Source organism: Coniophora puteana (genome assembly GCF_000271625.1).
Source record: "Coniophora puteana RWD-64-598 SS2 unplaced genomic scaffold CONPUscaffold_1, whole genome shotgun sequence".
In the NCBI taxonomy this organism is placed as follows: domain Eukaryota; kingdom Fungi; phylum Basidiomycota; class Agaricomycetes; order Boletales; family Coniophoraceae; genus Coniophora; species Coniophora puteana.
Window position 1 is genome coordinate 1,120,614 of NW_006913053.1, and position 20,440 is coordinate 1,141,053.

Consider the following 20,440-nt stretch of genomic DNA (forward strand, 5'->3'; position numbering starts at 1 on the left):
TACTCCAGTACTCCCAATCATAAACAACTCAACTTCATTTATCCTTAATAATCTGTAGTCGTGTTCCAAGGCTGTCCTCAGGCTACTCTAGCACAGTATATGACACTACGGAACTGATCTCCGACAGTAGTGGCTACACTACTCCCGCACTAACCCTCTAATCAAACACAATCTTAGTCGCCGTCCCCTTCACATCGTCCCTAAAGAACGCCCCGTACGCCCCGTGCGTCTTCTTCTTGATCGTCATCGGGAACTTGTCCGCGAGCAGGTCCGCCGCGTCGTCGAACCCGCCGTCCCGCAGCACGCGCGCGAGCTCCCCCGCCAGCGCCCGCTCGTGCGACGCCCCCGTGAAGAATGTGATCGATTTGCCAGTGCGGCCGCCGCGGCCTGGGGGGGTTGGGTCAGCATCATTATATGGGTGGCGAGTGAAGGAGGGAATGAGTGAAAGATCAAGGGGCGGAACTGCGAGGCCACTACGGGCGCGGTAACCCGAGCCGAGCCGGTGCGTCAGCGGCGTCTTCGTCATTTATGAGTAAGGAGGCGACGCGTGTGCGTTCGGTGAGGGCGGAGGAGATCTCCGATACGTCTTCAGGGCCACTCGGACACCAGGGCCCGAGCAAAACCAGCGAGCGACCCTCCATCCCCAAAGAAAGAAACTTCGAAAGAAAGAAGAACAGGCAACCAAACACTCACCCGTCCTCCCGATCCGATGGATATAATCCTCCAGCGTCAACGGAAACGTATAATTAATCACCGCGCCGACATTCGGAATATCCAGACCCCGCGCAGCGACGTCGGTCGCGACGAGCAGCCCGGTCTCGCCGGTCTTGAATTTATCGAGCGCGTCCTGCCGCGCGGACTGCGACATGTCGCCGTGCAAGGCGCCGACGGTGTACCCCGCGCGGCGGAGACAGGATTCAACGCGCGGGGCTTCCTTTTTGTACAGGGCGAAGACGAGGACGCGCGAGTCGGAGGAGTCTTTGGTGAGCGTTTTTTTGTGCGAGAGGGATTTGAGGGTGGTGAGGAGGCGGGCGCTGCAAGCGTTAGGTTGTTCGTTCGTTTGTTCGTTAGTGTGAGTGAGTGGAGGGGATGGGGGAGGGAGGGGACGTACTCCTTTTCGCGCTCGTTGTCGAATACTTGGAGCGACTGCTCGACGCGGCTGTTGGCGGTGAGGTCGTCGCTGCCTACGGTCACGCGCACGGGGTTGCGCTGGAAGGTGCTTGCGAGGCGGCGCACGGCTTCTGGCCAGGTGGCGCTGACTGTATGCGCGTTAGCGTGTGTGAGGAAGATGAAGAGGGTGCGCGTACACATCATGGTCTGCCGCTCGGCGCCCGGCGCGCACTTGGAGATGATGTTGCGGATGTCGTTCTCGAACCCCTTGTCGAGCATGCGGTCTGCTTCGTCCAGAACGAGATATCTTACTCTACAGTTACATACGCCATGTCACAATCAAAGGAGTGATGCGGATGGGAGAGGCGAACGCACCCGCTCAGATCACACGCCCCGTCGTTCGCCAGATCCAGAATGCGCCCGGGCGTGCCACACACGATGCGCGCCGCGCGCCCGTCCTTGGAGCGGCCGCTCGAGAGCGCGGCGACCTGCGCGTCCTTGGACACACCGCCGTACACGGCGATGCTCGCGATACCGAGCGAGGCACCGAGCGCGTCCAGCGCGTCGTGCGTCTGCAGCGCGAGCTCGCGCGTCGGCGCGACGACGAGGACCGCCGCCGCCGCTGACGATTTTTTGGATTTTTTATAAGCGGTTTTTTCGGTGGGTGCGCCGCCCAGAGAGCCGCGCGCGAGGTGTGTGAGCGCGGGGATGCCGAATGCGAGGGTTTTGCCGGAGCCGGTTTCGGCGATGCCAACGACGTCGGAGCCGCGGAGGCCTGGGGGCCATGTGCATGCCTGGATGGGTGTTGGGTCGGTGAATTTGGCAAAGGCGGGGCGGAGGGAGGCGGGGATGGCGAGTTGTGCGAAGGCGGTGATGGGGTGTACGGGCGGGGTGCCGTCGGGGACGTGGATGGTGATGTTGTGGGTTGTGAGGAAGGCGGCGGAGGCGGCGGGGGTGCTGGGGGGTGCTTGGGGTGCGAAGTCGTTGGGGGAGGAGGAGGTGGTTATGGGCGTCTGTTCTGTAGCGGATTCGGAGGGCGCGGAGGATTTGTCTTTTTTCTTCTTGTGCTTCTTGCGCGGCGAGGTGTTGTCGCCTTCCTCCTGCGGGCGTTTATCAAGAACAGCACCGTTAACAGTTTCGCCATCTACAGCGCTAGCATCGGCATCGCGCTTGCGCTTGCGGTCCTTTTTATTGGACTCGCGGGCGTCTGTCACTACGAGAGCAGGGTCAGAGATAGGGCCAAGATTGTGGGAGCGCCACAAAATGGGCCGTGCTGATATCAAGGTACGCACTGGCAGCGTCTTCAGTCTCGTTCTGAGCCTCTTGCTCTTTGCGCTTTTTCTTTTCCTCCTTGCGCTTTCGCTTTTCTTCCTTGCGTTTAGCTGTCTTGACGTGTCTCGGTGAGCAGCATACACTCGATGCGACTACACGCACCCTTGAGCGCTTCCTCGTCCACCTCCGTCTCTACAGTCTCCTCGACGACATCCCTGGCCTTTTTCGCCTTTTTCTGCACCGAATCCGTGTCTCTGGACATGCTGCTTTTCTGGCGGGAGGCAAAGGGGGGTGAACTGATTCCGGTGTCCGATCAAGGGAGCGTGTGAGGACATTCCCGATTAGGCAGGAGAGGGAGAGAGAAAGCAACCTGGCCCCTCCCGAGTCTCTTCCCGCTTCCCCCCCTCCCCGCACACCTTCCTACCCCCCCGCGTCCCCACTTTTTTCTCCGTTTTTTACTACAATTACACCTGGGGGCGCTGTATTATTGCCTCAGACGCAGCGACCGGGGGACCCAGCTACCGCGGAGAAGCACGACCGCCGCTGTACGCGTGCAGGTAAACTTTCAGGGGAGGGAAACAGAACGAGCGGACACGGATACGGACGCGTGGTGTGTGAGAAGAGAGAGGTTAGAGAGATATGGCGTCTGATGGGGCGCCTGCGCATGTCACGACGCGTTTGGGGTGGAGGCGCGAGATGGGGCAGGGACCGGCCAGCAGCAGCAGCAGCAGCAGCGGTGCCAGCGAGGAATACAGTCAGCCTGCGAGAGGCAGAGGTAGGGGGCGAGGAAGAGGGAGAGGCAGGGCGAGGGGGAGGGGGAGGGGTGGGAGGGGTATGGCGAGGGTGGCCAAGACGAGTTTGGCGGCGCCGGCGTATGCGGACCCCGGGCTGGACGAGGACGCGGACACGGATGTAGATGTAGTTGGGGGTGAAGGCGCGCACGAGGGCGCCCCGAGTGCGTCGCCTCAGCGCGCGCGCCAGGTCGAGGACGCGGACGTGGAGATGAGGCCGATGGTTGTGCCTGCTGACCACCAGGTGCAGGTTATACACGCTCCTGCGCCGGCGAGTGCGGATCTGGCTGCACAGGAACAGGCCCAAGTACCAGGACAGGTAGCCGACGACACTGACGCGGCCTCTGCGGCGGCGGGCGAGGTGGCGGCGGCGCTGGATGGCGCGGACGGCGCGCGCGCGGGAACGAGCGCGGAGACGGAGACGGAACGCGGCGCGGACGGACCTGGCCATGGGAACGGCGTCGCAGAAGAAGATGCAGCTGGGAACGCCGCCGACGCGCGTGCGCGCCCAACCGCAAGCGTGCCTCCTGGGGCCTCAAGCGGCGCCGCCGGCCCAGCGCGCCCCATGAAGCGCGGCAAGAAGGTCGCGAAGCCGCTCGAAAGTATCTTTGCGGGCGCGAAGCCGCGCCAGCTGTTCAAGTACCAGCCGAAGCCGTGGCTCAGGAAGGGCGGCGCTGCGTTTAGGCTTGGGCAGGGCGAGAGCGCGAGCGCGATGCCTGCTCTCGGCGGCGGCGGCGACGCCAGCGTTGAGGTGGGCGCGGGCGCGGGCGCTGACACGAGTATCAGTGCGTATCCGGTGAGGGGCGGGCGCGGGCGCGGGCGGGGCGCGAGTGCAAGTCTTAGCGCGCGCTTTGCGTCGCGCGGGCGTGGTCGTGGGCGCGGGCGCGGGCACGGCGGTGTCAGTACTGGCCCAAGTATCAGCGCGCGCCCCAGCGACGACACTGCCGTGGACTCGGACACAGACGAGGACTCAGACGCGATCGCGCGCCGGCCGACGCGCAGCACCGCGACGGCGGAGTTGCCGCTCAGCCCGAGTGGACGGCTGCTGTATCCGTCAGTCCACAACAAGAAGGTGAGCTGCCGTTGCGTGGCGCATGTTTCTGTGCTGTGGTGATCGAAATGCGGGTGGCTGATATTTGTATGTCTGTAGAGCGCTGTATCCGAGGCGGGACCGTCTACGGCGAGGTCTACTGTTACGCCTGCGCGTGCGCCCGAGTCTCAGCTCGACGAGGATCTTGAGGGACGTCAGCCGGAGTTCGAGGCAGAACACGACCCGGGCCAGGCGGCAGATGAAGACGAGGAAGTAGACCCCGCTGCCGCGCCCGCGCGCCGCCGGTGGGGCCGTCGCTCGGCGGCGCAGATCAGGGAGGACATGGACAATGCGGGGATCGTGCGTCGGCGGTCGTCGAGGTTCTTGCGCGCGGAGGCTGAGGCACAGGCGGAGGCGGAGGCGGAGGCGGATGCTGAGGCGCAGGAGCCTGCTCGCAAGCGGCGCGCGCGGTCAAAGCCCGGGCGCGAGCCTGAACCCGAGCCACCGGAGGTCGAAACAGAGGACGAAGAAGACGAAGAAGATGAGGAGGGCGAGGAAGAGGACGAGGACGAGGACGAGGACGAGGAAGAGCGCCCTGTTACGCCGCCTCCGTCGTCGGCGTCGGCGTTTGTTCTCGAGCCTGCGCGGACGCCTATGTCGCCCGTGAGGCGATACGGCAAGCGCGAGCGGCGGCCGAAGGAGAAGTACCCGCTGACGATGAGCGAGAGGGCGGCAGCGAGGGGTGATCGTAAGGGTGGGCGGCGGGGGCCGTCGCCTGAGGTGGACGAGGAGATGGGTGATGGGGAGGAGAGGGGGGCGGAGGAACGGGAAGAGGACGAGGAAGAGCGGGAGAGGCGCGCGGCGAGTCCGGAGAATGTGGAGGGTGTGCCAGAGGACGTGGACGCGCCGGCGGAGCAGGTCGAGAGCCTTGTGGGTCCTATACGCACGGCGCAGGGGCCGGTGCCGGGCAGGAGGGCGAGGATGATGCGGCGGAAGGGCACGCCGAAGGAGCCGAGGGTGCAGGCGCCGGTGAAGGCGGCGAGGGGGGTGAGTATGCGGGTGGGCGGGTATGTGGGTTTGGGTTGGGAGGAGGAGGAGCGGGAGGATCAGGAGGAGGAGGAAGAGCGGGAGATGGTGGCAGAGGAGCAGGAGGAAGAGCAGGAGGAGGTGCGCGCAGAGAGAGCGACGAGTCGTGAGCCGACGCAGGGCCTTGACGATGCGCCGCGCGTGACGCCTGTGGACGAGGAGGACCGAGCGCAGGGACAAGAGCAGGAGCGCCGTGCCGCTGTGGTTGTTGAAGAACAGGACCAGGACCAGGACCAGGACCGGAGACAAGAACAAGAACAGGCAGATGCAGAGGCGGTTGGACCTTTGTTTGCTCCTGCTGGAACTGGAAGGAGCGCGGGGGCTGGGACTGCATATGAACCGCTCGTGGACTACGCTTCGTCAAGTTCTCCCATGATCGCACCACGAAGTGACGCGGACGCGGACGCGTCGATGCTCGTTAACGCGCCTGCACTTGCGCCAAAGCCCGCACCTGTACTCGAAGACGCGATGGACGCGGTGGACGGTGAACGCGAACGCGCTTCGGAAGCTGGGCGAGGCTCCGAGACATTGTTGGAGCCGAGTGAGACATTGGTTGAGCTCGGTTCTGATACCGTTTTGGAGTTGCCGCGCGATGTTGATGCGCAGCTGGAGCCGGAGTCTGCCACTGAGGCTGCTGAAGCCCTCGTTGAGCCCATCGAGTCGACGGTTTCCGAGCTGCCGCAGGATGTTGAGGACGCGCGACCTGCGTCTGCCGCCGATGTCCCCATGGACGCGTCGATACTTCTTCCTACAGAGCCACCTTTAGCACCCATCGAACTCACTGCAGAAACCCCATCCTCCCCCACACCCGAACCACTCCAGAACGTCGAGGAACAACTGGAAGACGCGCAGCCCGTGTCTGTCACCGATGCCACCGCGGACGCGTCAACTTCTGTGGACCCTGGATCACCCGCAGCTCCCACCGAGATCATTGAAGAATCCTCCTCCACATCCGAGCCACTACAAGGCGTTGAAGAACCGCTGGAAGATGCGCAGCCCGCGCATGCCACCGATGCCACCGCGGACGCGTCGACTCCTGTGGACCCTGGATCACCCATAGCACCCACTGAGATCATCGAAGAGCCTTCCTCACCTCCTAAACCTTTCTCTGCTCTGGAGCCATCGCAAAGTGCTGAAGACGTCGAAGAGTCGTTTGAAGACGCGCGGTCTGCGCCAGCTGCTGATGCCACTGTGGACGCACCGAGGCCGGTACACGCTGAGCCACTTGCGGTACCCTCTTCGGCGGCGGACGAGTTCTCAAATGATCAGGCCGTTGATGTCCTCATGGCACTTCTGGGGAACGCGCAGTCTCTGGGGAAGGGCATGGTGGAGGACGTGTCGATGTTGACGCCAGAGGAAGAAGAGGGACGCGCTATGTCATCTGCTTCTGTTGAACAGGTTGTGGTGCCTGCGTCTCCTTCTGCGACGTCTGAGCGGGTTGAGGATGCTGAAGAGACTGAAGCGCCGGCACCGGTTGACGAGTCTACTTTATCATTACCTGCGGCGGCCCCCGTTGGATCGGTGACGGAGCAACCAGCACTGGAGCAGGAACAGGAGCAGGAAGACGAGCAGCTCGAAGACATCGACGCTGAAGCCGAACTCGATCCCGAACTCGAAGTCGCCCTTGACGACGACTCGGAAGACGGTGCGCCTACTCTCTTCCAGCGCATCTGGTTTGAGCACCCGTCGCCTGCGGAAGAGCTGGGGCCTTCGCCTCGAAGCTTGGCAGAGCGACTGTCCGATGTGCCAGAGGATGTCGCTCACGCTCACGCGCAGCCAGCGGTTGAGTCCAATTCAGCCTCCCCCATTACGAAGTCGGCCGTGCGACCAGAGCCTCTGGAAGACGGCGAGCTTCTCGAGGATGGCGAGATAGATCCCGACGCGGAGGACGGGGGCGAGGGCGCGGAGGCGATGGACGACGAGTCGGCCGCGCCTTCTCCCGGACAATCGTTTGCGGAGTCGCTTGCTGCTGAGTCTCGGATGCTGGCGAAGATTGTGGAGTCGCGGAAGTACGAGCGGCGGGCGGCCGAAGAGACTCAGCACTTGGCGGAGCTTTTGGAGCGGAGGGGCCCTACGCTTGTCAATGGTCTTTCATCGCTTGGGGAGCAGAGGGAGGTTGAGGGGGGTGCTCAGTCATTGAATGTGAGTGCCCGATTATTTGAAGGAACGGTTTGTGTATTAACGGGGATTATTTAGCCTTCTACCACCCAGCCCACTCCTGAAGATACTGAGCGAGCTCGGCAACCAACACTCGAGGACAGAGAAGTATCTTTGTCACCAAAGGTAAGGCATATATCTACTTTGATCTTGGAAAAACATAATTATTCATTGGTAACTCGCAGCTGACTCCTGACATCGTCCAGCACACTCTCCAAGACGCTCGGCCATCTCTTGACAGCGCGCGGTCTTTGCCCAACGGCGTCTATACATCGTTTGATTACCCCCACTCACCACCCCGGCATGTCCGACCCACGCGTGAAAGCCTTCAGCCCCCCGAGGATATTCACTCACTGTCCGCGCGCGGTTACTTCTCGCCAGAGGATATGCGCTCGCTACACCACGACGTTCCGTCTACGTTCCAAGGCACCCAGCTAGTGCTCGAGGACCTGCAGCCATTACCCGAGGATATCCGTTTGTCGCTCGAGCCTCGCCAGGATTACCAGTCATCACTTCATGAGGTCTCCCTGGAGCATCAACAGCTACACCTGCAGGACGGACCCGGTACAGGGGACGATTGGGTGCCGCCGGACGCTGAGTCTCTTGTGGGCCTCTTTTTGGCTGGTCTCGAACCGATGGCTGGGCTACCAGAGCCAGGGCGTCTGGCGGTCGAGGAGACGCTACAGTACCGGTCTGTGCCTACTGCAGAGGCTCTAGCGGAGCCCTCGTCAACGACGTCTGAAACGCTCAAGGACGCCGATGAGCCTCTTCCGTCGGAGGACGCGCCATCGGCTTCTGAGGACGCGGCGTACGATAACGACATGACGAACGACACGACGCCTCGCGCGCAGTCGCCTGTGGAGTCTGTCGCGTTGAAGCCTGTCGAAGTTATCGTGGAGCACGCCGTGGAAGATGACGAGCTGGCCCAGGATGATCAGACTGTGGTGACCCACGCTCTGCACCCCTCCACTCTGGTCGAGTCTCTTGTTGAGCCTGTCCCAGCCGAGCCTAGGACGCCCAAGCAGGTTACTAGGTCTTTGGAGGGCACGACGCCGACTCCGAAAGCGCATGTGCACCGACCCGACCTGATGCGGCCTGAGCATAGGATACAGAGGGTAAGCGAGTGGTTTGGCAGGATGGGCTCTCAGCGCGAGCTAGAGGACGAGGAGGACGCGGTGGATTATGAGCCGCCGACGCCGCCGCCTCGGATTGCTAATGCCTCAGAGCTATCACGAAGACCGCCGTCGCCGCTTGCAGAAAGTGGGGAGAAAGATGAGGATGAGGATGAAGATGAAGATGAAGATGCGGAGGGGGAAGAGGAGGAGGACGAAGAGGATGAAGACGCGGAGGGGGAGTATGAGGACGAAGAAGACGAAGAAGATGAGGAAGATGAGGAAGACTTGGAGACGGAGCAACCTTTCCCTTCTCCTGCGTTCGAAGAGCTGCCACTAGACGGAGAGACGTTCCGGTTTTCCCCAGGGCTGGATGCATCGCCGATTCCAACGATCCGGATTTTATCTCCATCGCCTTCACCATCGGCTGTTGCAGAGCTCGACGATGCCTTTGATAGCGGCGAGTTCTTGTACGAGGAGCCCACAATCGAGGGAGAGCCTTTTGCGCCTTGGCAACTTGACAAGTTGCAGCGGCAGCGTGGTGACCTGGAAGAGGACGAGATCTCGCTGGACTACCAGTCGCCACCTCCGGATTCACCGCCACACGTGGCGGAGGAGGAGGCATGGGCGCCGCCGCATGTGTTGAGTTGGCGGCAGCGTTGGGAGGTTGAGGACGACGAGGTGGACTACGAGCCGTCCTCACCTCCAGAGTCCATCGCGGATCGTACCTGGGATGAGCCGGATGCGCTGGACTGGCAAGGGCCCCTTTCGGAGCCAGAGACGACTCCGAGGGCTCGGCATGTGCCATTGGGTGACGAACCGGCGTCTGCTCAGCCTTTGCAGGTAAACTTACCATCCGATTCTTTGTAGTGAACGCGTGCTAACCGTACACCAGCTACGTTTGGATGCCTCACGACTGTTCGATGAAGTATCGGTGGATCGTCGTGCACCCGCCCTTGAAGCCTCGCCGACACATCCTGGGGCGGTTATCTACGTGACGCCTGGACGTTCCGATTTGGAAAAGGATGTTTCAGAGACGCTCCGGCTCGGGGACGTGTTCGTAATGGGCCGCGCAGCTCCTACTTCACAACAGCCACCTACGGGATCAGTCTCACAGGATGGGCAGCCGGCACCAGCCAACGAGACTGTTCGGGCTACGACTGCGGGCTCACCCGCTCGAGCTGTCGAGGTCCCCGTCAAGAGGAAGCCTGGACGGCCGAAGAAGAAGAGAGATCCTCCCGAGGGCGGGGAACCCGGCACTTCAGCGTCCATCGTTGGACCTACTCCGGCGAAACCTGGCAGGAAGAAGAAGGTCGTATCGGTGGAACTTCCCAGCGATTTGCAGGTGGTCAATGTCACTGTGTCAGAATATGCGTCGGCACGGTCTACAGATGTCGTCCCCGACTCTACGCGCGCGAAGCCTGCCAAGCGCAAGAGGGCTAGCGATTTCATGGAAAACTCAGAACGCGAGTCGCCTTTGTACTCGGAGTCGGACGCTGTCGGTCCTTCACGAGCGCAACCTGGCAAACGTAAGAAGGTGAGGGAGCCTGCGGAGGAGACTCGGGAGCAGCCGTCACATCTAGTCAACGGGGCCGCAGCAGCGGCCGTCAATGGGCAGGTGCCGACACCTAGCGCAGATTCACCTGCTGTACCTGTCAAGCGAAAACCCGGGCGACCCAAGAAGGTTGTGCCACCAGTCGAGAACGGCCAGGTCCCTGTTGCGCCGCCAGCTCCCCAGCCAGCTTCAGTCCCTCAGCCAGTTGCAGGACCATCGGCAGAGCCCGTAGAACCAGCTCGTCGGAAACGCGGTAGACCGAAGAAGATCAGGCCGCCTGAGGAGGGTGAGGAGGCAGCTCCGGAAATTGGTGTCGCTGCCCCCGTACCAGTACCCATACCCGCATCAACGCCAGCACCAGCTCCTACGCCCGCTTCTACTCAATCGTCCATTCAGCCATCTGCCGAGCAGCCTGTCAAACGAAAGCCTGGGCGGCCTAAGAAGGTCGTTCCGCCACCAGAAAACGGCCTACTGGTCACTAATGGGACCACAGTGGTTGCTCCGATACCTACGCCTGCATCGATACCTCCACCCGGGATTCTCCCCACGCTAGCTCCAGAGGAGGTCATACTCGATGACGCATATGAAGAGCCGCCGTTGTATTCTTTATTACCAAAACGCAAACGCGGACGTGTCGCAGAGGACGACCTCGACTACACCGATGGTCCGCCCTCCAAGGCGCGGAAAATCGGACGAGGCGGTGGGCGGGGTGGCGGTCGAGGGCGGGGCAGCGGACGGTCGAGCAAGAGTAGCTCGCGGACGTCGTCGCTTGTGCCCGATTATATTGATCTCGCGCTGGGCGTCGAGCTTGGTCTCGTGGCTCCTGATGCGGACGATGTCCACTTTGAGGAGCACATTTACCGGAGCAGTGCATCGAGAGGCGTGTCTGAGCACCGGGGTGGACCTTCCCCATTGCCCGGATCTGCCGTTACGGAGAAGCGGCAGTGGTGGACGGACGATGACGGCTCGCCGGGTGAGGATCTGGAGAGCTCGGCAGAGACGGTGAAGAAGTTGCTGCGGACCTACAAAAGTTGTGAGTCAAGTGTTTTACTTGGGGTCATGACATTGTTACTGATGTGTATCTTTTCTCTTTCGAAGATTTCTCGAATCCAGATGACCAATCGGACACGACATTTGAGTGGAGTTTGGATGATCCTCCAACTGTTGAGCTAGAATATCCCAACTCCAACGCCTGTGAAACGTACGTTGCGCCTTTGTTTGCTCTGCTCAAATCTGACTTCCGAAAAGCTTCATGCTACTCGCCCCTAAGGACAAGGATCACTACAACCCTATCCTGTGCCTCGAACAGTCACTCCATGTTATTTACGAATGTGAGTCAATCATTGACGCCCTTCGGTCTCTTCGCTGACATAGGTGCTAGGCTATTTGACCCCTTCACAACGCGACGTTCTTGGCACAATTCCCTTCGAATGCCGGAGCGATCCCGAAGAGTCACCACCATCCTCTCCGCCCCCACTCTCCCCACCTGCTCCATTCTCATCATCCGCGGTCTCGCCAGATTCGCCCCGCAGTGTCTGTTCTACGTTCTCTCTCGACGGTGCACCAGCACGAATACGGGGTGCCGGCGAGTCCGAGCCCGAGCAGGCCTATTTCCATAGCTTAAACCCAACAGGGCGAAATTACTTATCCGAGTTGGGTCGGGCTCTCAAAAAGGGCCACGGTCCCCAGTTCATAAAGGCGATGGTCGAGATCAATCGAATCCTTCGCGCGCTCAAGTACCCGCCATTGCCTGCGGACCCCTTCGCTGAGGGTGGTGGAAACGTCCTTACGCGCAACATTCGGGAAGCGGCTCGGCAGTTCAAAAAGCAAAGAGGCCGAACGACCACTGCGGATGGGGAAAAGCCAAAAGCGCCGATGGAGTGGGGGGAGGGCTGCGGGATCCCCAGCAAGGTGAGCCTGCGCATCCTGGAGGAGACATACCAGCGGTGCGTCGGGCCTCACGTCAACAAGCTCAACCGGTCGTACGATCCGTTCTCGTCGTCGGTGTACGGCGAGCTGATGCCATCCTTCACGACGGATATCATTCGGGAGACGCGTCTGCGCCCGTCGAGCCTGTTCCTGGATCTTGGGAGTGGGGTAGGCAATGTGGTCCTGCAGGCGGCGCTTCAGGTCGGTTGCCGGGCGTACGGGATCGAGAAGATGGCAGCACCCTCTGCGTGTGCACGGAACCAGCTCGCGCAGGTCCAGAAGAGGTGCAGGATGTGGGGGGTGAGCATGGGAGAGGTGGAGCTGGAAGAGGGGGATATGCTGGCGAGTGCGCGGGTGACGGATTTGCTACCCAAGGCGGATGTGGTGTTGGTGAACAACAAGGTGTTTGCTCAGTCTCGTAAGCGTTTGAGCAGTTTCATTTGCATGCCGAAAACTCACATGGGGATATACAGTCAACGAGGCGCTCAGACCTAAGTTCCTCGATCTCAAAGAGGGTGCGATAGTCGTGTCGCTGACGCCATTTGTTCCGGTTAACGCACGCATAACTGAGCGTAATGTACGCGCTTTCTTCTTTTTATAATGTTCTTGTTGCTGATTTATCGTACAGGTGGACGACATCTCAGCGATCTTCGACGTTCGCGAGCGACCATACCATTCGGGAAGCGTATCATGGGGCAGCGGCAGCGGATCGTACTACATCCACACGGTCGACCGAGAGGGCTACGCAGGGATTCGACAGCGCTTCGAGAACTTCCGTGCACGACGGTCAGGTTCACGACACAGTTAGGCTTGAGGACTCATACTTATATTTGTTGTGCTTTCAACGTTTCAACACACCACCACAACCACTTTTTATTGGCATCTTTTCTTATTTTCCTCTGCTTGTCTTTTCTGTTTTCTCCGCTTTCCCTGCTTTCTTGCATACTACGAACAGCTTATAAAGTAGGATTCATGGTGCCTAGTGTAGATAGTGGCAACGCGTCGGCTTTACAGGCGCGTGCTAATGTGAAATGACCATCTAATTTGTACTGTATTCTATCTCATCAACAATGTCTGTCAGAACAAGAACAAACTGAGCAGGGCCACTCAAACTCGAACCCTTTGGGCGCCTCGAGGCTCAGGTGCTAACGCTAACATTGTCTATTGACAGGATCCTCGCTCTCGACACGTTCACCATGACCGACACACCCATGAGCGATGCAACGGCCGACGGTGTACCTGCCGTACCCGTGCACTATGTCCCAATTCCGACGCTGCCGACCCCTACACCTCGAGACGACTACGCCCCTTTCAGTGGGACGCGCACCCCACTCGTAATCGACAATGGCGCGACGCAGCTACGTTTCGGGTTCTCCACGACCCCTGGCGGCAAGGACGAGGCGAACACGAGCCCGCACGTGAATACGAACGCGATCGCGAAGTACAAGGAGCGCAAGCACGGCACGAGTCTGCTGCTGTTCGGCGACGCGATCGAGAGCGAGAGCGGGGCGAGGAGTCAGATTCGGACGCCGTGGGAGGGGGACGTGTTGTTGAACTTTGATGCTCTGGTGAGCTGCTTTCGCTTGCTAGGACGAGGTGGCGGGACATGGGAGGTGCTGACGGGTGGCGAGGGCAGGAAAACGCGTTGGACTGTGCGTTCTTGAAGCTTGGGATATGTGATACGGAGACTGTCGAGCATCCTGTGCTTATGACGGAGCGGTTGTGCTCGCCGCTGCATTCGCGCTCGCGTATGTCCCTCCGTTGTCGCTGGAATGAGTTGATGATGAAGCTATGAACCTCTAGTAACGTCTGAGCTCATGTTTGAGCTATATGGCGTCCCGTCGCTGCTGTACTGCGTGGACTCGGTCATGTCGTTCTATCAGAACAACAAGCCACCTAGTTCAGGTGCATTCGACACGGACGGTCTTGTTATTTCGTTCAATACGGCATCAACGAGTGTAATACCTATGGTAAAGGGGAAGGGGCTTCTCAGCCATGCCAAACGGTACGGCGGTTTAACACAGGATATGGCCTTCGTACTTATGCGAGAGTGGCTACAGAATACCATGGGGTGCTCAACAAGCGACCGATTACCTGCTCAAGACCACCCAGCTCAAGTACCCCAACTTCCCGACGCGAGTCACACCTGCCCAGTCCTCTGTCAGCTATCTCCCCTTCCTTCCCCGTCCATGTAAGCTAACGCGGTGACGAATTGTAGTGGATGATGCAGAACTTCTGCGAATTCGCGCCAGACTATCTCGAGCAGATCCGGAGGTTGCGTCAGCCAGACGCGCTGCGAGCGGGGGCACGTATCATACAGTTCCCTTTTGCGCTGCCCGTGGTGGAGGAGAAGACGGAGGAAGAGCTGGCGCGCGTTGCAGAGCGGAGAAGAGAGCAGGGGAAGAAGCTCCAGGAGATTGCGGCTAAGAATCGGCAGGAGAAGGTGCGTAACGCATCGTGTTGAAGTTGCCGTTGGTGAGGCTCATGCGGGTGGCTTTGGTGCAGCTCGAGGCTAAGGAGCGAGATCGCGATTTTATGTTAAAGTTGAAGGAAGATCGGCCGGATACGAAACGGGAGTGGATGGTACGTTATCCTTTAGTATACACCCGTTGTTTTCTGAACGTAGTGTTTACAGAGCGTATTAAGAGGCGAGGGCTTCGACGACGAGGACTCGTTCGAGCAGACGCTAAAGAAGCTCGAGGCTGACATCAAACGTGGGCGGAAGAAGGACACGGATGTGGAAGAGCCTGCGGTAAGGTTCTCGCGCACGCTTGTGAAGATGAATCTCATTGAAATTACAGGAGGAGCCGACCTTCCCACTGCTTGACGTGCCCGACGCCGACGTCAGTCTTGTATAAATCATTTGCTGTATTTCCGCGGCACTAATGGCTTATTTGCAGCTCGACGAAGACCAACTCAAAGAAAAGAAGAAACAGCGCCTCCTAAAGGCAGGGTACGATGCGCGTCTGAAAGCACGGCGCGAGAAAGAAAAGGAGCGCGAGGAGAAGGAGGCGGAGGAAAGGCGCGAGGAGGACGAGCGGGAGAACAACTTTGGGGAGTGGTCGAGAAGGCTGCGGGCGGAGCAGGAGGCGATCATGGTTCGCATGAAAGAGAGGAGCAGAAGGAAGGCGGCGCTGGCGGATAGGAAGAGCGCGGCGGCGCAGGCGAGGATGAAAAATATTGCGACGCTCGCTGCGGATGATAGGGTGAATAAGAAGAAGAGGAAGGCTGCTGGGGGTGCGTTTATGTGTCTATGCTCGTTTGGTTCGGTGGCTAACTAGAGTGGAGCAGGCGAGGACATGTTTGGCGCTGATGACGCCGACTGGGCCATATATCGCAAGATTGTACGTGCTCTCGCATTCAGTTGTGGGATCGAAGACTTACAAGTGGTGCACAGAACACGGCAGTGGAATCATCAGACGAGGAAGAAGACTACAGCCAGCTGCAGACAATCGAGAACAAGCTACTCGCGCACGACCCGACATTTACGCTTGCGCACACGCACGCGGCCATCACGTCGCAGAAGTCGGCGATGCTATCGGCTTTCAGGCCGCCATACGAGGAGGGCGACGTCGAAGGTACGTAGATTTCTATTCATTTCGACTCATATATAGACTTGATGAACGTGATAGGGAACACGCGGATACATCTCAACGTCGAGCGGTGGCGTGTCTGCGAGACGTGGTTCTCGCCGGGTATGGCAGGAGTCGACTCGGCAGGCTTGGGTGAGGTGCTGCAGGGCGTGTTGGCGCGCTTCTCGGACGCGGAGAAGGCACGGATGGTCCAGGTAAATCGTATCGCTCTCTATCCCTATCCCTCTTGCTTTCGAATGTGTATGCTAACGCTCTTGTCAACCCAGAACGTCTTCGTCACAGGCTCGCCATCCAAGTTGCCGGGGCTGACCGACCGGATCTATTCGACGCTGCGCCCAATCTTGCCACCCGAGATGCACCTCGGGGAGATCGTGCGCGCGGCGGACCCGTCGCTGGACGCGTGGAGAGGAATGGCGGCGTTTGCGAACACGGATGAATTTTCCAAGTACGGGGTCACCAAGGAGGAATATGAGGAATTGGGCGGCGAGCGCATCAAACGGTGGTGGGGTGGTAATTGGAACCAATCGGTCTCACCATAGACATGCATATGCGTCTACCAGCTGTATATTATATGCGCCTGGCGCCAGTCATGGCAAACAAGTGACGTTCGGTTCTTACTTCTCGTCTTTCTCTTCGGCACTCACATCGGTGAGTTCCATCGCCAAAGTAGGCTCGGAAGAGTTGCCGCGCATGTGAGCCTGGTACGGTGGGTCGGGTGGTAAGTGCCTAAAATCGCACACAGGTAACACCTGCATGTGTTCACGGTCACGTACCTACCTATATGAGTAATGCACAGATTGTATGCACTTGTCGAATAACGAACACTGAAGAGGTATCTTGAGAGCATGCAATAATAAACGTATTACAACGACCACACGCGACATGATATGTACTAGGTTGCAGAGATGAGTGGGTAGAAAATGGCCGGGAGAAGTCCGTCTTTGAACATCCAGCCGCCCATGCCGGACGTCTACGAGCAGCAGGACCCGGACGAGGCGGCGGCGGGCTGGTTGACCTTGACGGAGTCGGCATTGCCGGCGCCAGAGGGGAGGGCAGAGTCCGCTTGCGAATCGATAAGGCGAGTCTTGATATCTCTGGAGACACGCGCGCATGTGTCAGTACGTTGCAACACGACGTGGGATATCGGATACGCGGTGGTGAAGCGGTGATGTGGCATGGCAGGACATGGCAACGAGGAGAGGGGCAAGCGAAGAGACGCACCTGGCGAGAGTGAAGAATGCCTCCTCAACGCCCTCGTTCACCTTAGCAGAAGTCTCCATGAACTTGACGCCGAGCTCGTTGGCGAGTTCGCGTCCCTCTTCCTCGGTGACAGCGCGCTTATCGGTCCAGTCGGACTTGTTGCCTATGAGGATCTTGTTGACGCCCTCGGAGGCATGTTGCTCAATGTTGGCGTGCCATGTCCGAATGTCTGTGGTGGTTTATTATGCGTTAGAATGAGGTAAAGGCCGCGATCGGCGATGGTAGGCCGGGCTTGGCACGTAAAGGGGAGGCAAGAGGCAAGATGGACGTACTCTTGAAGGAGCGCTCGTCGGTAACGTCGTAAACGAGCAGGATGCCCATCGCGCCACGGTAGTACGCGGTCGTTATCGTCCTGAACCGTTCCTGGCCTGCAGTGTCCCACTAATTTGCAATAAAAGGTACGCCAGGCGCGCCACGCGGGGTATGGGCAAGGGTGTGAGTTACTCTGGCGACGCGGATAGGAGATGGGCACAGGCTCTGGGGGACGCACAATCTGGAGCTTGATGCGCTTTCCGTCGAGCTCAATTGTGCGGATCTTGAAGTCGATACCGATAGTCGTGATGAAGGAGGGTGTCCATGCGTCGTCGCAGAACCGGAGGAGCAAGCACGACTTGCCAACACCTGCGCGGTATAATTGGTACGAAATAACTCGGACAGTTTTATGAGTAGTATCTCACCAGAGTCACCGATCAACAGCAGCTAGAGAAAGGACGATTAGTAGTGTATTTGGGCGGGCGTCCAAGTGCCTCTCACCTTGATGAGAAAGTCGTAGTGCGGGGGCGGCATCGTAAAGCTGTTTCGATATAAGACATGGTCCGCATCTCTCAAGCAACATGCACACCTTTCGTGTAGACGTTAAATGAGACGTAAGTGGGCGAGTGGTGGGCAAAGGCGAGTGGACTATTGAGCGAGTGGTGTCTGTCCTCTGCTCAGTGACAAGCAGTGCGCTGTCCCCAGTCGTCCCGCAGTTGTGCGCGGCTTTCTAACTCCGACAACCCACGTCCTGTCGTAAAGTGGCTGAGCTAACACGACTCTCACCCGCCTTTAACTCACTACTTCGCAATTGAGGCAGAAACACACGCTATGGATGCCAAATGAATAGGTGAGATCACTGCAGGATCATGTCCATAGATCTCGAGCCTACGATCCACTTTATACAGCGTATGCTTCATGGCGCTCCTGGCTGAAATGTATACACTTACATACCTACCGTCATACAGAGGCAATTTATTGACGAATTTATTGACGACTTAGATGTGTATCATAAACTCGAAGTGAAGTTCACATCAAGGAAAGCGTATTTAACGGTACAACCAATCCGTCGAACTCGAACGATGTGCCTAACATCAGAACCACCCACACGCGATCCACCTGCCTGCGCATGGCTTCTATCGTCATGAGCTATTGCTACACCCCTTTGTGTCGTCTGTGACTGCGACCGGGGCTGGTTATGCGCCTGCACTGTGGGCATGTGCCTCTGATCCATCTTCTTGTTGCGCCTCGCCAGCCACATCGCCAGCTCGTTCCAGAGATTCTTGAACCCTCTCGTAAATATTGGCGACTGTTTTGCTGGCGGAGCCGCCGGCATCCCCACTGCAGCGAGCGGTGCTGTATCAGGAGCAGCCGGAGTCGGGGAGCCAGGTATAGGTGCCGTTCCTGCGCCCGCGCTTGGTGCGGCATTGGCTGAATATGCAGACGCTGCTGACGTTGGCTTCCATGGGTTCCCTATTTTCTTCCAGGCGCGCTCCAAGGACTTCATTTTGTCTATCCAAAATCCCGCAGTAAGGAAGTCCCTCGCCACGACAACCGGCCAGAGCACCAGCGACACTGTGATCGCGCTCGCCAGCATCACGGCAACCCGCGTGGCTATGAGCGTGTCCTGGAAAGACAGTGCAAGGAATGCCATGGAGAAGAAGAGTACCCTACGATGGAGTACAAACATTTCACGTCAATTCTAACGGCAATCGAAATGATATGCATGACTCACCCCCACAGGAGGAACGCAAAGGGTAGACTATGAATGATTGCTAGCATCTCAATGCCGTGCTTGTTACTCGATACGGAGGTCAGGAAATCCACCTCAATACGATAGAACATCGTCAACATCGTCGCCAACAGAGTATAGCATGCAAGCAACCACACTTACAGCCTCGTCAATAGACTGGCGCGAATTTGTTTCGTTCTGCCGCACGAGGACCAATGAGGTCACAACCGATCCAACCGACCATGTCGTCGACACATAACTCATGATCTCGGCCACAGTCTGCGGATGCATTCCACTGTCAGTGGTACCCTGTGGCATGACGTTATACAAAGCCAGCAACGACAGGTTTACTGCGAGGAGAACTGTAGACTACCGCGCGGAATGTTAGCGATGTTGTAATTCATATGTTAAAGTAATGGCACCAAGACCGGAAGTGCTCACGTAGAGGGTGTAGCCTTTCCATTCGGTATTCAGCCCATTGATGAATTTCTTCCATGGAACTTGATTCACGACCCTGTCGATCCAGACGGCGCGCAGCCGCGCGAGGTGCGAGTGGGGTGCGTTGAACAGCATGAACATTATAACGCGCATGAATACTGAGATCTCCGCCTTTCCGTCCTCGGTCGGGAACAGAGGCTGATCAGAGTTTAGACGTGCGACAGTTTGGCCGTGAAAGTGGAAGAAGCGATTTCGTGCTGCACGCTGCATTAGCCACTGTACGCCGAGGTTGATATATGATAAGGGACGAACTCAAGATGCGCATGAGCCTGGCTAGGAGGAGATGAGATGTATACTCTATTTGAAGTATATTCATCTCTCACCTATGATACAGACCGAGTGATCAAATGTTTTTCCTTTGACTTCTACATCGTACATGGGTACTGCATATACAAAAGGCAGGAGGGGCAAGGGCTGACCTTGAACGTGCTCAATGATATCTCGGACTTTAGATAGCTCGTCTTCATCGAACGGGGTCAACGACGTGTCCGATGTTATCATCTCTGGTTATAATATTCGTCAAGGGAAATTCGGCGGAAACCACAACGTGAGACTAACCGGACGTGTAGTGGAAGACAATTTCTTTCAGTTCGTCGACTATGTTCTCACCAACTGGCCTGTTATAAGGGAAGAACTCGCAATGCTGCCTTTCCGCGGAGACGGTCGGTGAGCGCGACATCAGCCCCAAAATGATGCTTACCAGTACTGTTGCTCTACAGCAAGGCCTGAAGGTCATTTAACACACATAACAATTAGCAAACGAAGAGAACGACGTACCCATATGACTCTTGGTCCTGACGCCCTTCAGGTCCTCGAAGAGCGGCGTTATGTCGAAATTTTCAACCCAGAAGAGACGGCGAGTACTGTGGCTAACGAAATAGTACCTTGTTTTGAATTGATATGTGCGGGCGACTTCCCCTCCCGGGGTATTGTTGCTCGCTGTCGATTCCGCGCGTGACTCGCATTCCTCCAATTCCAGCACAAGCTCCGCATCTTCGGGGATATGGTCATTGTGGGTCTTCTTCTTGAGCATGGTGATGCTTTGTTCGATAGCTTTTCGAAA

At 58.4% G+C, this 20,440-nt stretch overlaps 5 protein-coding genes across 5 annotated transcripts; 2 read left to right on the forward strand and 3 right to left on the reverse strand.

The window, feature by feature from the left end:
- Positions 1-41: 41 nt before the first annotated feature.
- Positions 42-2,655, reverse strand: CONPUDRAFT_161055 (DEAD-domain-containing protein). Its single transcript, XM_007764949.1, has 7 exons — positions 2,545-2,655; positions 2,403-2,492; positions 1,486-2,323; positions 1,308-1,423; positions 1,112-1,259; positions 694-1,034; positions 42-387 (listed from the first exon to the last, which is right to left on the reverse strand). The coding sequence occupies exons 1-7, from the start codon at positions 2,642-2,644 to the stop codon at positions 158-160; spliced, it is 1,863 nt and encodes a 620-aa protein (XP_007763139.1). The 5' UTR covers positions 2,645-2,655; the 3' UTR covers positions 42-157.
- Positions 2,656-11,201: 8,546 nt separating this feature from the next.
- Positions 11,202-12,850, forward strand: CONPUDRAFT_46848 (DOT1-domain-containing protein; the record flags this gene model as incomplete). Its single annotated transcript, XM_007764429.1, has 6 exons — positions 11,202-11,314; positions 11,362-11,444; positions 11,495-11,887; positions 11,984-12,460; positions 12,516-12,619; positions 12,671-12,850. Coding segments are annotated over 6 exons (1,350 nt in total), but the record flags the coding sequence as incomplete, so codon positions are not given.
- A 403-nt stretch (positions 12,851-13,253) lies between these two features.
- CONPUDRAFT_45021 (chromatin remodeling complex subunit) lies at positions 13,254-16,174 on the forward strand (the record flags this gene model as incomplete). Its single annotated transcript, XM_007764299.1, has 13 exons — positions 13,254-13,610; positions 13,679-13,790; positions 13,846-14,047; positions 14,103-14,202; positions 14,261-14,485; positions 14,548-14,625; positions 14,678-14,794; positions 14,844-14,885; positions 14,943-15,279; positions 15,334-15,386; positions 15,440-15,620; positions 15,675-15,829; positions 15,902-16,174. 13 exons carry the CDS (start codon positions 13,254-13,256, stop codon positions 16,172-16,174), a joined length of 2,232 nt encoding a protein of 743 aa, XP_007762489.1.
- Positions 16,175-16,471: 297 nt separating this feature from the next.
- On the reverse strand, positions 16,472-17,855 carry CONPUDRAFT_161057 (rab-type small GTP-binding protein). The gene is made up of 7 exons (XM_007764950.1): positions 17,737-17,855; positions 17,649-17,688; positions 17,573-17,594; positions 17,386-17,516; positions 17,168-17,276; positions 16,857-17,064; positions 16,472-16,729 (listed from the first exon to the last, which is right to left on the reverse strand). Exons 2-7 carry the CDS (start codon positions 17,679-17,681, stop codon positions 16,606-16,608), a joined length of 627 nt encoding a protein of 208 aa, XP_007763140.1. The 5' UTR covers positions 17,682-17,688; positions 17,737-17,855; the 3' UTR covers positions 16,472-16,605.
- Positions 17,856-18,156: 301 nt separating this feature from the next.
- On the reverse strand, positions 18,157-20,410 carry CONPUDRAFT_148355 (uncharacterized protein; the record flags this gene model as incomplete). Its single annotated transcript, XM_007764951.1, has 9 exons — positions 18,157-18,817; positions 18,883-18,974; positions 19,042-19,248; positions 19,321-19,574; positions 19,630-19,650; positions 19,701-19,880; positions 19,936-20,024; positions 20,078-20,102; positions 20,155-20,410. 9 exons carry the CDS (start codon positions 20,408-20,410, stop codon positions 18,157-18,159), a joined length of 1,785 nt encoding a protein of 594 aa, XP_007763141.1.
- Positions 20,411-20,440: the final 30 nt, after the last annotated feature.